General features: G+C 43.0%; 1 protein-coding gene across 1 annotated transcript in view; it reads left to right on the top strand.

Annotated features, from left to right (window-relative positions):
* Window positions 1-9221, top strand: part of LOC138665284 (glutathione S-transferase P 1-like) — a 29604-nt gene extending 20383 nt beyond the window's left edge. The window contains exons 4-7 of the mRNA XM_069752622.1: window positions 2456-2543; window positions 2651-2754; window positions 3170-3277; window positions 8443-9221. Of these exons, the coding sequence (XP_069608723.1) occupies window positions 2456-2543; window positions 2651-2754; window positions 3170-3277; window positions 8443-8628 (486 nt within the window). The 3' untranslated portion in view covers window positions 8629-9221. The remainder of the gene's footprint in view (window positions 1-2455; window positions 2544-2650; window positions 2755-3169; window positions 3278-8442) is intronic.
* Window positions 9222-16482: the final 7261 nt, after the last annotated feature.

Genomic DNA, 16482 nt, shown 5'->3' with positions numbered 1-16482 from the left:
GCTAAATCCTGATTTCATGTCTGCGTATGTTATTTCCCTCTCCTCTCATAGTCAATATATGTGGTGGGCTGTCTATCCTTTGGGGATTTTCTCTGAGGCAAGATAGGTTTCCTGTTTCTGTCCTTAGGGGTAGTTAATTCTTAGGCTGTGTTGAGGGGTCTAGGGAGCGTTAGGTACCCCCCACGGCTACTTCTAGTTGCGCTGCTAAGTTCAGGGTTTGCGTTCAGTACAGGTACCACCTTCTCCAGAGTACGTCTCATGCTGCTCCAAGGCCACCAGATCATAACAGAGCACAATCAAATCAATTATCATCAAATGAAAAGAAAATGCTACCATAACAAACCTGCCAAGAGAGAGGCACCCACCAAAACTGACAACCAAAGTAAGGCAAGTAAGGCATTTATCAGAGAGGTAGCACAGAGACCAAAGGTAACTCTGAAGGAGCTGCAGCATTCCCAAGCAGAGACTGGAGCATCTGTCCATATGACTGCAATAAGCCGGAAAGATGGATAGTGCAAAATACAGGGATATTCTTGAGAAAAACCTGCATCAGTCTGTCAGTGATTTGAGACTGGGGCGGAGGTTCACACTCCAACAAGTTAATGACTCAAAGCCTACTGATAAAGGAACACTCGAGTGGTTTAAGGGGAAACATGTAAATGTTTTGGAGTGGCCTAGTCAATGCCAAAACCTTAATCCAATTGAGAATTAGTGGTCAGTCTTGAAGATTGCTGTTCACCAGAGGAAACTGTCTTGCTTGAAGGTGCTGGAGTAGTTTTGAACTAAGGAATAGGCAAAATTACCAGTGGCTGATGTGGAAAGCTCATAGAGACTTATCCAAAGGGACTTACAGCTGTAATTGTCTAGCAGCCGTAAATCATGCAGCTGCGGTTCCGAAAACTAAAACTCCGAGAACTCACAAATATTTGGAGATGACCCGAGCGTGCTCGGGAAAACCCAAGCAACGAGTATACTCGCTCATCACTAATAAGATCCCTTTGGAGTGAGGACCAGTGTAGCTGAGTTTAGCTATGCTGCATTAGAAACCCTTCTATTACTTCTACTCTTCTCAAAGTACTGTCACTTCTACTGTACTACCCATCTCCCACATGGCTCGTCTGTTTATGAGAGCTCAAAGTGTCAGTATCATACTTCTGTCTATTGTGTTAAATTTGTAATAGCTCTTAAGTGAGATCAGGGCTGTCATTACATCTAACACAGGAGTAAACTACCTGTCCCATACTTCTCCTGTGTGAGATGTAATGACTCCTTCTTCTCTTCCTGCAGAGTGATTACAAATTGAGCACAATAGACAGAAGTATGATACTGACACTTTGAGCTCTCATCAATGGGCAGTTGATCAAGTTACTTGATCACAGCATACATAAGTGTGATTACTGACACACTCAGCAGTCAGAAGAGCTAATAGAAGGATTTGTAATCTGAGGCAGCTAAGTTCAAATGCACTGACCCTCCCCTCACATTGACTTATGCAGGAGTTTAGACCAGTAGATCAGGACTGTATTATTTCATCTCAACAATGAAAAATCTATTCTAAATATGGTGGGTGCTTGTTCTTTTTTCCTTTGCATGTCACTGCCTGCTTATGATTGGGCAATATCATTCAGGGAAAAGCTGGACACACCCCCAGTGAAAACTTTCTGATAACAACCACTTGGACTTAAAAAAAAGTTAACTCATTGAGTGCCAAATAGTTTGATTGCTAATATCTCTGCAACATAAAAGCAAAATTAAACAACAACAAAAATGTTTTATTCCTCTCTGCAGCCACTATTACATCTTGTGTCCAAATTCAACATGTAAAATTTGGTGAAATGTTCTCTTTAATAATGTGCACTCACTACCTTAAAGTGAAACATGCTTATACAGATCACGTTGATTGCCATAATTTTATCTTTATTGAACTCATAAGCTCCTTCTAGTGAACATCTTGAGCAGCTAGAATTTAAAGAGAACCTGTCATGTAAAAAAAAAAAATTAAAAGTCTGGCTGCAGGGAGGAATTTAACTTTATTCCTCCCAGCAGCCTCCGCCTTTCAGTCATAGCTTATTCCCTTTCAGTAACCGGGCTTTCTTACAGCTTTAGAATGCTATTAACCTGTAACTTAACCCTATAGCTGTAAGTTCATAGCATTTTGGGACGTGACAGGTTCCTGTTAATAATTTGAATACATTGCTCTGTGACAGAAGATTATTTTGTATTAGAAAACAAATGTAGCTTGATCCTGTTGACAATGTAATATAAAATGCCTCAATACAAAATTAACATTGATACATTTTCTTATTTAATCATTCAATTTTAATAAAAAAGAATAAAAAGATAAGACCTGTCTCTGGATATTTGTGGTTGATGGCACTTTAGGTTGTTATTTCTATTGTAGCTGTGGTTACTTACCCTGTTTAGTTTATCTATAAATGCTCATTGTGCCCTTCAGGTTTTTGGACAACTACCTCAACTTCAACATGGAGATTTTGTTCTGTATCAGAGCAACGCCATCCTGAGATACCTGGGCCGCATATATGGTGAGACTTCAGTGCAGTGCTCGTTGCACGCCGTATGCCAGTGCGTTACTTCTGTTATACGTTCCTTTAATGTATCTCTGCCTAACATGTTCTCATTATTCCCAAAGGGATCAATGGCAGCAACAGTCAGGAGAGTGCGCTTATCGACATGGTGAATGATGGCGTGGAGGACTTGAGACAGAAGTACGGATATCTGATCATGTTTGAATATGTACGTACATCATAGGATTTATGTAAAATTACGGTAAATGTCTGTCCTAGCACTACTGCCACTTCTAGTAAGCGGCAGCTAATATTATTGCACATCCTAGCAATATGCCCCCAATGTCTTTCCTGGCTACTAAAGCCTCCACAAAGGGCTCATACCTGTTTTGTCAGAGGCTAGATGCTCAGGATTGCAATTCTTACAAAAGCACAAAGGAAATCGTATACACACATCTATTTCACTGTTTCATATAGAGATAATGCTCCATACCGGTACTGTAGTCATGTTCTGGTATTTCTCTTCGGGCTGCTTATTGCTACGGGACTCCCAATAGTGCATGTACTGTAGCCGCAATAAACTATTCACATCCTGGTAAGCACATATTTCATATGTACAAAACTCATTGTCCTTTATTTTACAGGAGACGGGTAAGGAAAAATACATAAAGGATCTGCCCAATCATATTTCAGCATTTGAGAAGATACTTTCTAACAATTCCAATGGAACCAAATTCCTAGTTGGAGATAAGGTAAATATATTAAATAGTGTGATTAAAAAGATTCTATTTGCTATGTAATTTGAGTACAGCAGGATATAGGGGCTCAGATCCTTATTCCAGTGAAGGGTCACTTACTGGGCTGTGTGTTACTGTTTCAATAAAATCAGTGTTTGATCAGCAGTAGATTCACCACTAAAAGACTAGGTGCCTCATGCCTCCTAGTCAACTGCTCTATGTAACCCAGCTACCACCACTGAATAGCTGCTTTCTGTCAATGTACAGTGTACACAGGAAGCTGTCAATCAGTGATGTAGGCGGGGTTACATAGAGTAGTTGTCTACGAGGCATAAGACACCTAGTCCCTTTGTGATGTTTTGCTGATAAAACACTGGTTCAAGTTTTACAGGGCTCAGCATTCCGTCCACTGCTAGATCTACAGCAGATAAAACAGCGATTGTATCAAAATGATAGCACGCAGGCCAGCAAGTGATACATCCCTTGAATCAGGGTCTCTGCACTACATTTTGCTGCTCTAAGATTACATAGAAAACCCCTGGTGACAAATTCTGTTTAACTAAGCTAGTCCCAATAAAGTGTCATGTGACCTCATGTGTCATGTGGATACCGCAACAAAGTGGGGCCAGAAGATCGTGACATATTTTTTCACGAACTCCTACACTGGTTAGAATTACTTCATCATCTTATTAAACAGTGGCAGTGCAAGGATTAAGCTGTTCAGTTGAAGCTCCAGGAGCTTTCCTACATGGACTGTCTCAGCTGTTCTGTTTTTGTCACTCCCCTCCGTTATATATGCTTGTTTCTGGCACTTAGGGATGGCCAGTGTTAGTTCTTACTGCCTTGTTTGGCATTGGAGGTGTAGATTGTGATTGGAGTTGGCATTTGGAAATTTGTTCAGGAGATTGCTGCTTGGAGTTTTGTTTGTATGCACATCCTCATCCTCTCCTACTGTATTTGTTTTCTCTTTAACTCACCGTGTTCCACTCTGTTGTTTGGTGAGTGTGTTTTGTATGATTGTTATTTTCATTTACCCCTGTCTGTCTTCCCTTGTTTGTCTAGTTATTGTTATCCTACACACTTTGGCTTCCCACCTATCATGGTGGGGGAGGGGACAGATTAGGTTTCATATAGGGGCAGAGCAAGGCAAGTGAACCAGATGTCACCACCTTCAGGTGTTATCCAGGAGACAGGGATAGACTAAGGTGTCCCTAGTTCTAGGTGAGCACCCACAGTCCCAAGGCATTGCATGACACCAAGTTTACTGGGGAGTAAGTATTTAGTGATAAGAAATTAAAGGGTTTAGGAGAAAAAGGGATTTGGTTATGAAGATAGCTATGCTGAAGTGTCTGAGGGGCAGGATTGTTAAAAAATACCAGGTTTATGCCTCACCGTCTGAAGGAAGCATAAAATTGTGACATACAGTTACGTCCATATATATTTGGACAGAGACAACATTTTTCTAATTTTGGTTACAGACATTACCACAATGAATTTTAAACAAAACAATCCAGATGCAGTTGAAGTTCAGACTTTCAGCTTTCATTTGAGGGTATCCACACTAAAATTGGATGAAGAGTTTAGAAGTTTCAGCTTCTTAACATGTGCCACCCTGTTTTTAAAGGGACCAGAAGTAATTGGACAGATTCAATAATTTTAAATAAAATGTTCATTTCTAGTACTTGGTTGAAAACACTTTGTTGGCAATAACTGCCTGAAGTCTTGAACTCATGGTCATCACCAGACGCTGCGTTTCCTCCTTTTTGATGCTCTGCCAGGCCTTGACTGCGGTGGTTTTCAGTTGCTGTTTGTTTGTGGGTCTTTCTGTCTGAAGTTTAGTCTTTAACAAGTGAAATGCTGCTCAATTGGGTTGAGATCAGGTGACTGACTTGGCCATTCAAGAATATTCCACTTCTTTGCTTTAATAAACTCCTGGGTTGCTTTGGCTTTATGTTTTGGGTCATTGTCCATCTGTAGTATGAAACGACGACCAATCAGTTTGGCTGCATTTGGCTGGATCTGAGCACACAGAATGGCTCTGAAAACCTCAGAATTCATTCGGCTTGTTTTGTCTTGTGTCACATCATCAATACCAGTGTCACTGGCAGCCATGCATGCCCAAGCCATCACACTGCCTCCGCCGTGTTTTACAGATGATGTGGTATGCTTTGGATCATGAGCTGTACCACGCCTTTGCCATACTTTTCTCTTTCCATCATTCTGGTAGAGGTTGATCTTGGCTTAATCTGTCCAAAGAATGTTCTTCCAGGACTGTGCTGGCTTTTTTAGATGTTTTTTAGCAAAGTCCAGTCTAGCCTTTTTCTTCTTGATGCTTATGAGTGGCTTGCACTGTGCAGTGAACCCTCTGTATTTACTTTCATGCAGTCTTCTCTTTATGGTAGATTTGGATATTGATACGCCGAAGGGACCAAAATTAAGTGCATCATTAAGTCCAGCTGGCTTCATGGTGCCTAGTGTGACAATCCATTTTAATTCGCGTTGGGCGAGGACTTTTTTAATGTCACCTCCTCTAATACCTGTATGCACCACATCTATACCCCTCACCATAAAGTCCTTAGGGTTACAATTGTGTACTAACCTAAAATGCTTAGGGATGGTTTTAAGTGTTGTCACATCATCCACTAACCTTGCCGCAATAATATCCCGTACGTGTTCCCTTACACGCACTCTCAATTCACGTGACGTCAGTCCTACGTAAATTAGGGAACAACTGCATGTGGCGTAGTAGATCACATTAGAGGTGTTACACGAGATATATTCTCTTATCTGATATTCCCTCTTACTATCCACTGAGCAGAAATATGTTGTACGGACCATATTAGCACAAGCCACACAATGGCCACACTTAAAAGAACCTTTGACTGTATGTGTCATACCAAATGGATTAGTACTTGGCGCCACATAATGGCTGGATACCAAGAGGTCTCTAAGATTTTTGGACCTACGCGGGGTCATTAAGGGCCTTTCACTAAGAAACGGTCCCAGGGAGGGTTCGGCACTCAAAGCATGCCAGTATTTGGTTAGAATTGCTCTCATGCTCTCCCACTCATGGTTATGTACTGAAATAAAGCGGATCATATCATCCCTTTCTTTCTTTTTGGTATTGCCATGTATCAGTGAATCCCGAGTTTTTTATTTAGCTCTTTTGTAACCATTTTTTATACATCTTTTACTATAACCTCTGTCCTTGAATCTCTGTTGCAGATCCAGGGCCTGTTTTTCAAATCTCTGATTTGTTGAGCAGATCCGCCTCATCCTCAAGAACTGTCCAACGGGGATGGCCCTTATAGTGGCCTGACTATGTGCCGACTTCGCATGTATTAATGTGTTAACTGATGTTGTTTTCCGAAAAACATCAGTCTGGATGGACAAAGTAGAGTCCACTTCCAGACTGATGTCCAAAAAATCAATTTTGTGATAATCATACCTGTAAGTCAATTTAATATTGAAAACGTTCCTATTGAGCTCTCCCATGAATTCATCCAGCTGCTGCACCGTCCCCCGCCAAAAAACAAAACATCGTCTATATAACGCAGCCAGCACAGCACATGGTCAGCGGCCCCCGCCCCCGCGTCACCAAACACCAACCTCTCCCAGAAACCCAGAAAGAGGTTAGCGTACGCGGGGGCACAGGCCGCACCCATGGCTGCGCCGCGCTTTTGCTGATAGAACTGATCTTTAAACATAAAAAAATTATGTGTAAGGGTAAAGTGCAGCAGCTGGATGATGAGCTCACACAAAGGGCCGTCCAGGTTGGAGGTCTCGAGGAAGAAGCGAACCGCTCCCAAACCATCTGCATTATTAATGCATGTGTATAACGTCTCGACGTCTGCTGTTACCAGCAACGTCCCTTCCTCTACAAAGATGCCGTCAACCCTACACAGGACATCCGTTGTGTCTTTTACGTATGAAGGTAGGGTCTCGACTAGAGGTTTCAAATAATGATCTATAAATCTACAGATCGGATCACACAAACCATCAATCCCTGACACAATCGGACGTCCCGGTGGGTTGACGGCATCTTTGTGCACCTTTGGAAGCAAGTACAGAGTAGGTATTTTCGGGAATTTCACTGTTAGGCCATCCAAAACTTGTTTGTTAATTATACCTGAATCAAAAGCTCTTAGCAGGATTTTTTGGAGCTCTGCCGAAAAAGACATCACCGGATTATATCTAAGCTTATCATAAACATTGTTGTCCCGCAACTGCCGGAACGCCTCTTGTTCATATTTGACAGTTGGCCAAACAACAATGTTCCCCCCCTTGTCAGCCGCCTTGAATACCACGTCGGGGGAGGGTGTAGCAAGACAGAGCTCATGAATATCAAGAAATGCATAGTAGGAGCTCACTATTAAAATGACTAGTAGAGCTATATAAAACAATATAGATTTTAATGAAAATTACAGCAAGAAGCACAGTACGCCACCAAGCTGTTGTTCTTTATGCTGCACTCAGAATACTTCAAACCTGGTGACAGATTCTCCTTAAAATGGGTTGTATCAACTTCTTGAATGAGTCTAATTGCAAAGTGCTTTTAAACACTTGTTCTCAAGTACAGAGGGATTTTCAATTTTATAGTTTACTGCTCACTGCCTAGGTTACCCACCACCTCTGCAGTCTATCAAAAGTGGCTGATTTCATAGGGAAAGAGTGCACAACTTCAAGCTGCTTGTATGCAGCTGGATCTGTCCAACATCAGAGCCCCTGTCCTTCTCCAATGCTGTAGAGGCAAAGCGGCCTCTGCCTACAGAATGATAAATTGCACAGTTCAGGCCATGCTGTTGGACCGAAACGTAAATCTTCAGGAGCACACTGCCTGATGGCCAGCAGGAAGGCAGGAGGCTGGGGAGCGGTGTGCTCCTGAAGAAAGAAGATGACAGACTCTTTAAAGAGCAATAGGTGGGTATTTGTGGGAAATGTGGCCTCAGTAAGGGTTGAGTTTAGGGTCAATTTGAGACTTGTTTGATAAAAACAAAGACTCCTACCCACCCACTCATTTTACATACACAAAGCAATGGAGACAAAAGGGATAGTTGGTTACAAATGGACTAAATTTACCCTAGAGACTAGCTGTAAATGTGTGATGGCTATGTTAGAGAAGAAGCTCAATATCTGTTTGCAGAGCTCAGAATTAATATTACCACTCATTTTTATTACAGATCTCGTACGCTGACTACAACCTCCTGGATGCCCTTCACTGCCATCTTGACCTTGATCCAAAATGTTTAGTCTCATTCCCACTGCTCTCCGAATATGAAGAGCGTGTTGCCTCTCGGCCAAAACTCAGCCAATACTTGAAATCTGAGAAGCGCAATAAGCGACCCATCACCCCGAAACACAAATAGGCCTCACTTCTTAGAACTGTAAATACACATTCCTGTAAAAGTGGCTGTAAAGTATCTGCATTAAAGAGAATCTTCCAGCAGGATTTCATCCCCAAAACTATTTATATGTGTATGAATCGCTTTGAAAGATAAATCTGTCAATACCTTTACATGGCCAATCTGTTCCTCTGTTACTGAGAAATCAGCATTTGAATTTAATGAAGCTGTAGATCTGAAGCCTCTGTCACTCCAGCTCTATTCCCTGCCCACTGCCGCCTCCTCCTGCTTGACTTACAGCTCCTTTCCTGTGTAACTTTAATCAAAGAATCTGTGAAGCAAGAGGATGTGGCACTGGGCGGGAAATAGAGCTGGAGTGACAGAGGCTTGGTAAGAGCGTCCACGTGTCACATGCACTTCAGCCTCATGTGCATATCCATTCAGATGCTGATTCTTCGGTAATGGAGGAACGGACTGTCTAGCTAAAGGCATGAATGGATTTGTCTTTGACAGAGTTACATGTGGACATAAATAGTTTTGGGGAGTGAAATACTGCTGACAAATTCCCTTTGGAAAAAAGGGCTAAATTAAAATGTATTATGTCTTCAAATTGAAAATGTGTTGCCCTTTCTTTATAATGTAGTAACCAATATGTGTTAAAGGATTTTTCCTAGAATTTTATCACCTATACACATGAATAGGGGAGTTCCAACCATTTCAACCTCTACCTACTGCAAAAATGAGGGTTTTATATACCACGTTTCGATAGAATGCCAGGCATGCTATATTTCTGTCTATGCCATAGACTTTAAATGAAGGAGTGTGCAGATCACTGATCCATTTGGGAATGGGTTCACAGAACTTCTGCATTGTTATCAGTGGACATCCATGGGCTTGAGCATGGGTCCTTTGTCACTCACAATCTGATTCTAAGGAAACCCTTTTAGAAGAGTTTTCTGTGATGTTAACATTGATTTCCTTTTCTTAGGATAGAATATCAACACTTGTTTGGTGTCTAGCTCCCAAATGTCCCGGGTCCAGTGGGACAGTCCCAGATTACTGTCCATGGCAGTGAGCCAAGTGTCCCACCCTGCCATCATCAGTGTATCGCTTCACAGCATGAGCACAGACCAGGTGAGCTCACACTACGCAGCTCTGCATTGATGAGCCCAATACACTTCCAGGAGATGAGCCACAGTGTCCACTGAGAAGACAAAAGCAGTTTATCACCACTTTTGTATTCTCGACTGCAGCCACAGAGCGGTCAATGTACGAAATGTGCTGAAAAGGAAGATCAGCACAGTCAAGGTTTCTATCAGACTCAGCAGTCACATGATCACTGGTCTCTGCCTGACATACCAGAGCTGTTGGGTTCCTGCTCACCCAGATTAGCTCTGACAGTGACTGACAGACATTTTTCATGTAACTGAGGCTCCAAGAGAGCGGAAAATATGTACAGTAAAAACAAAAAAAGAAATATGTTCCCCAGAGATCTGCTTTGAGATCTTGAAGATAAAAAAAATGGGTGAAAACGTGGATTTAATCTGCGCTGATGGCGCCCCGGTCAATGGCGGATCTCCCTTTTTGCCTCTAGTCTTCCCTGTTCCTGGTGATTTTGGCCTGATAACATCATTGTCTGCTCTAGGGTTTGGTTCAGAAGCGTAGGGGCAGCCGACGCGCAAGCAGGGAGCGCCATTTCACCTTAGTGTGAATGGTTATGCCTTGAGGCACATTATGTGTAAAATACACTATCAGCATTGAGATGCGATAATTGATAATCTGTCCTTAAGGCCCCGTCACACTTAGCGACGCTAAAGCGATCCCGACAACGATACGACCTGTCAGGGATCGTTGCTGCGTCGCTATGTGGTCGCTGGTGAGATGTCAAACAGTGAGATCTTCCCAACGACGCAGCAGCGATGCGGCAACCTGTAGCGACCTGTACAACGATGTCGTTGGTCGTTGTGACCCTGTCACATGGCAGCTATTATGACGATTCAGACCTCGATGAGGGACGTCCTGTGTGATGTTGTAGTCACACAGGCGTGCATTTGCTTTGCCTTTTCCGCGCCCATTCAGTTCCGATTGGTGGTCGCTACTGCATTCTGATTGGTGGCGGCCTTGCCTTATGAGGCGACACAATAGCCCTTCCGTCCTTTGTTCCTGACTGCGTGGTGGTTTGCAGATCATTGTAGAGTTCTCCGGCCTGTGACTCCTCTTCGATTTATCTATTCTTCAACGGTTTTTCTGACACCTAGGATGGAAGCGCTACTATGTCGCCTTCTGTTGAAGGCATGACCGCCAATCAGAACGCAGTAGCGACCACCAATCGGAGCGGAGGGGTGCGGAAAAGGCAACGCAAATGCACGCCTATGTGTCGGTGTCTGAATCGTCAACGAGGTCGTTGGTAAGGTGTCAAACACAGCGATGTGTGCTACCCTGCGGGACCTCAACGATCAAAAAAAGGTCCAGGCCATTCCGACACGACCAGTGATCTCACAGCAGGGGCCTGGTCGCTGCTATGTGTCAAACATAGCGAGATCGCTACTGAGGTCGCTGTTGCGTCACAATACTTGTGACTCAGCAGCGATCTCGCTAGCGACCTCGCTTAGTGTGAAGGTACCTTTAGTCTTTGCAGTTTCTGATTTTCTTATGTCCCCTAGGCAATCTTTTACACAGCACTCATAGATGAGGCCTTGTTTATAGGGCTATTCTCATTCTTTGATATGTATCTGACTTAATTTGATTCTGTCATATCAAGGCGACATCTGAATAAAAGTCAGTAGGTTTTATCAATTATACTACTGTGGTGGACAGGAGTATCGAAGGTTAGTTCCTTATACATAATACTAGCCTACCTTCTGTTACCACTAGCACTTGATTTATTTATAGTATTAATTTGGATATATTTTTGCACGTTGCACTTTCACCTGTATGTTGGATATACATTTTTTATAAATTAATTAATGAAAGTTATATTTTAATAGGGTTTTTTTCTGTTAGTTAGCCGTGATTCTGCTTTATTAGCACTTAGGGGCTTTGTATATGGAGTCTGTAAATTATTCTACGAAAATCTGAGTGCCAGGAGGCAAACAGCATCGATCAAGTCTTGCCACATGGTTACTATACAGCCACATATGGGGTATTTCTACATTCAGCAGAAATTGTTGGACAAATTTTGGTGCCAGAGTTATTATTTCATTAAGTGACAGTGGTCAGAATTGAAAAAATTGGCCTGGTCAGAAAACTGAAACAGGCTTTGGGGTGAAAGGGTGAAGATGAATCTCTCATGTGGAATAACAATATTAATTTGCAGATATAGAATCTGCATACTAATAATTTTAAAAGGGCACCCAGCCACCATACTGAAAATGACTGCACATAAACCCAGACTCATATTGAAAAGGTACCGGGACACATATCACAGCCCCTACATATACTACTTCAAAAATGCATATATCAAAAATAGGAGGACAATAGGAGCATTTTACTTTAAAATGTACAAATTTTATTAAGAGTTAACATTAAAATAGTAACACACTAAAAATCAATAACTAAAGACACCATGAGATCAACCCACTATCCCTGTTTTAGCCAGCAGACAGTTACTATGGCATAAGATAATATGCATACAATAATACAAGATGTCAGGGCTTATGAGCTTCCAAAGTACCCCCACAAGGGGACCCAAACCGCAAAAACTAACAGTACTGCCTACTATGTCTATACAGGTACTGCCTATATTGGCTAGTTTAAGATATGGCTATAGCAATACAGCGGCCCACCAAAGGGGAAAAGTACTGAGAAAGGTACCTCAGGGAGACCTACATATAACACCAAGTGGCATAGAAAAAGTACTCCCAATACGGATAACACTCATAGCCATCTTACCGGGTACTGCGTGTCCCTGAATTGCGCTCGGGAAAGCGGGAGAGCTCGGAAGGGAAGGAGCACTGTTTTACTTTTTCAATGCAGAATTGGCTGGCATTGAGATCGGACACCATGTCCCGTTTGGAGAGCCCATGATGTGCCTAAACAGTGAAAAAACCCCAATTATAACTGAAACCCTAATCCAAACACACCCCTAACCCTAATCCCAACGGTAACCCTAACCACACCTCTAACCCAGACACACCCCTAACCCTAATCTCAACCCTATTCCCAACCGTAAATGTAATCCAAACCCTAACCCTAACTTTAGCCCCAACCCTAACTGTAGCCTTAACCCTAGCCCCACCCTAACCCTAGCCCTAACCCTAGCCCTAACCTTAACCCTAGCCCTAACCCTAACCCTAGCCCTAACCCTAGCCCTAACCCTAGCCCTAACCCTAACCCTAATGGGAAAATGGAAATAAATACATTTTTTTAATTTTTCCCTAACTAAGGGGGTGATGAAGGGAGGTTTGATTTACTATTTATAGCGGGTTTTTTACGGGTTTTTATGATTGGCAGCCATCACACACTGAAAGACCCTTTTTATTGCAAAAAATATTTTTTGCGTTAACACATTTTGAGAGCTATTATTTTTCCATATTTGAGTCCACAGAGTCATGTGAGGTCTTGTTTCTTGCGGGACGAGTTGACGTTTTTATTGGTAACATTTTCGGGCATGTGACATTTTTTGATCGCATTTTATTCCGATTTTTGTGAGGCAGAATGACCAAAAACCAGCTATTCATGAATTTCTTTTGGTGGAGGCGTTTATACCGTTCCGCGTTTGGTAAAATTGATAAAGCAGTTTTATTCTTCGGGTCAGTACGATTACAGCGACACCTCATTTATATCATTTTTTTATGTTTTGGCGCTTTTATACGATAAAAACTATTTTACAGAAAAAATAATTATTTTTGCATCGCTTTATTCTGAGGACTATAACTTTTTTCTTTTTTTGCTGATGATGCTGTATTGTGGCTCGTTTTTTGCAAGACAAGATGACGTTTTCAGCGGTACCATGATTATTTATATCTGTCTTTTTGATCGCGTGTTATTCCACTTTTTGTTCGGCGTTTTTTTTTTTTTTTACGGTGTTTACTGAAGGGGTTAACTAGTGGGACAGTTTTGTAGGTTGGGTCGTTACGGACGTGGCGATACTAAATATGTGTACTTTTATTGTTTTTTTAAAACATTGGTAACATTTTCGGGCATGTGACATTTTTTGATCGCATTTTATTCCGATTTTTGTGAGACAGAATGACCAAAAACCAGCTATTCATGAATTTCTTTTGGTGGAGGCGTTTATACCGTTCCGCGTTTGGTAAAATTGATAAAGCAGTTTTATTCTTCGGGTCAGTACGATTACAGCGACACCTCATTTATATCATTTTTTTATGTTTTGGCGCTTTTATACGATAAAAACTATTTTACAGAAAAAATAATTATTTTTGCATCGCTTTATTCTGAGGACTATAACTTTTTTCTTTTTTTGCTGATGATGCTGTATTGTGGCTCGTTTTTTGCAAGACAAGATGACGTTTTCAGCGGTACCATGATTATTTATATCTGTCTTTTTGATCGCGTGTTATTCCACTTTTTGTTCGGCGTTTTTTTTTTTTACGGTGTTTACTGAAGGGGTTAACTAGTGGGACAGTTTTGTAGGTTGGGTCGTTACGGACGTGGCGATACTAAATATGTGTACTTTTATTGTTTTTTTATTATTTAGATAAAGAAATGTATTTATGGGAATAATATTTTTTTTTCTTTATTTAGGAATTATTATTTATTTATTTTTTTTAGACATGTGGAATTTTTTTTGGGGACTTTTTTACTTTGTCCCAGGGGGGGACATCACAGATCGCTGATCTGACAGTTTGCACAGCACTCTGTCAGATCAGCGATCTGACTTGCAGCGCTGCAGGCTTACCAAGCGCCTGCTCTGAGCAGGCACTTGGTAAGACACCTCCCTCCCTGCAGGACCCGGATGCCGCAGCCATTTTGGCTCCGGGCCTGCTGCAGTGAGGAAGGTAAGAGACCCTCGCAACAACGCGATCACATCGTGTTGCTGCGGGGGTCTCAGGGAAGCACGCAGGGAGCACCCTCCCTGTGCGATGCTTCCCTGCACCATCGGCACACTGCGATCATGTTTGATCGTGGTGTGCCGGGGGTTAATGTGCCGGGAGCAGTCCGTGACCGCTCCTGGCACATAGTGCCGGATGTCAGCTGTGATAGGCAGCTGACACCCGGCCGCGACCGGCCGCGCTCCCCCAGTGAGTGCGGCGGATCGCTCTGGACGTACTATTCCGTCCGTGGGAATTAAGGCCCACCGCACATGGACGGAATAGTACGTCCAATGACAGAAAGGGGTTAAGCAGCGTCGGTCACCTCTGACCGAGAACCACAGGTGGCATCACAAATTTTCCTTATTTCCACAACCTCTTTAAAGACCGTCCCTTTTACTCGGGCGCCAAGGGCCATGGACCGGGTTGCTGCTACCGTGACCACCCCTTTAATTGCGACTGGACCCGGTATATTGCTAACAACCTGCAGATTAACCCTATGTCTGTAGATAAACAGTGTTATCTGGCCAGACACGTATGTATGCACACAATTATATCCCTATTAAGACTCTCCTCTCTGCCCTTTGTCCAGGTCACGTTATGACAAAGTTTCAATGTACCTTGGTCTGAGGGCAGAGAGGAATAATGAAGAGACAAACTGAGGGCCAACAGGAACACTGAGGAGAAAGCCTGAAGGCAAAGAGGAGTGCTGAGGAGACCGCCAGAAGGCAGAGAGAAACACTAAGGAGGTGGCCTGAGGCAGGACCGGACATCTTGCAAATGTTAGAAGGGCCTGTCTGATCATGGGCTGCCTTGTCTGCTACGTTGTTAACAGAATTGGTGTTCTCAAAACACCCATACTGTTAGGTGTCGAGTTCCTGCCGCTGCACAGAGGGAGTTCAAACCATGTCCACTGCGGTCTACCACTTTTCCCCAGCCGGAGGGGCTCCTGCTCAGCGCAGAAGTCAGTCCCAGCGTCTTACTCAGGCTGATGCTGTGCGTCTGGTTACTGCTGCTGTCCCAGGTCCAGCTATTGTAACCAGCATTAGTCAGCTGGCTCAGCGGCCCGGAGTCCTGTGACTGTACACTAGCGCTCATTCTGCTATGCCTTGTGAGGCTTAACAGGGTACGGCATTCATATTTTGCGGTACTGTGGCTCTGAGAGGCATCAGAGTCCGTCTCAGTACATACCGTTAACCCACGTGTGTTCATTACTATACTGCCATTTAGTGTCCGCCATTCCCTAGCAGGAGTTTACATCTCTGCACGGTGGACCCCGGGCTGTGAACACACCTTATTACAATCCTTATATTATTTGGTGCATTCCGCCAGCCCTAACTGTTGTGAATTCTGTGGCCAAGCTCCCTCCTGTGGTCGTGAGTGGTACTGCGGCTGCTTCTGTCTATAAGCTTCCTTTGGTGGATGAGAGTGGTACTGCGGCTTCTGAGTTTCCTTCCTCAGGTGATGAGGTTAAGTCGTTAGGTGCTGCTCTATTTAACTCCACCTGGTGCTTTGATCCTGGCCTCCAGTCAATGTTCTAGTATTGGTCTTGCTTCCTCCTGGATCGTTCCTGTGGCCTGTCTATCCTGCATAAGCTAAGTTCTGCTTATGTTATTTTTGTTTGCTATATTTTCTGTCCAGCTTGCTATATTGGTTTTTCTTGCTTGCTGGAAGGTCTGAGACGCAGAGGGAGCACCTCCGTACCGTTAGTCGGTGCGGAGGGTCTTTTTGCCCCTCTGCGTGGTTGTTTGTAGGGTTTTGTGTTGACCGCAAAGCTATCTTTCCTATCCTCGGTCTATTCAGTAAGTCGGGCCTCACTTTGCTAAATCTATTTCATCTCTGTGTTTGTATTTCATCTTTTCTCACAGTCATTATATGTGGGGGG

The sequence above is a fragment of the Ranitomeya imitator genome, chromosome 2 (assembly GCF_032444005.1).
Source record: "Ranitomeya imitator isolate aRanImi1 chromosome 2, aRanImi1.pri, whole genome shotgun sequence".
NCBI lineage: Eukaryota > Metazoa > Chordata > Amphibia > Anura > Dendrobatidae > Ranitomeya > Ranitomeya imitator.
This window is presented reverse-complemented; position numbering and strand designations above follow the sequence as displayed.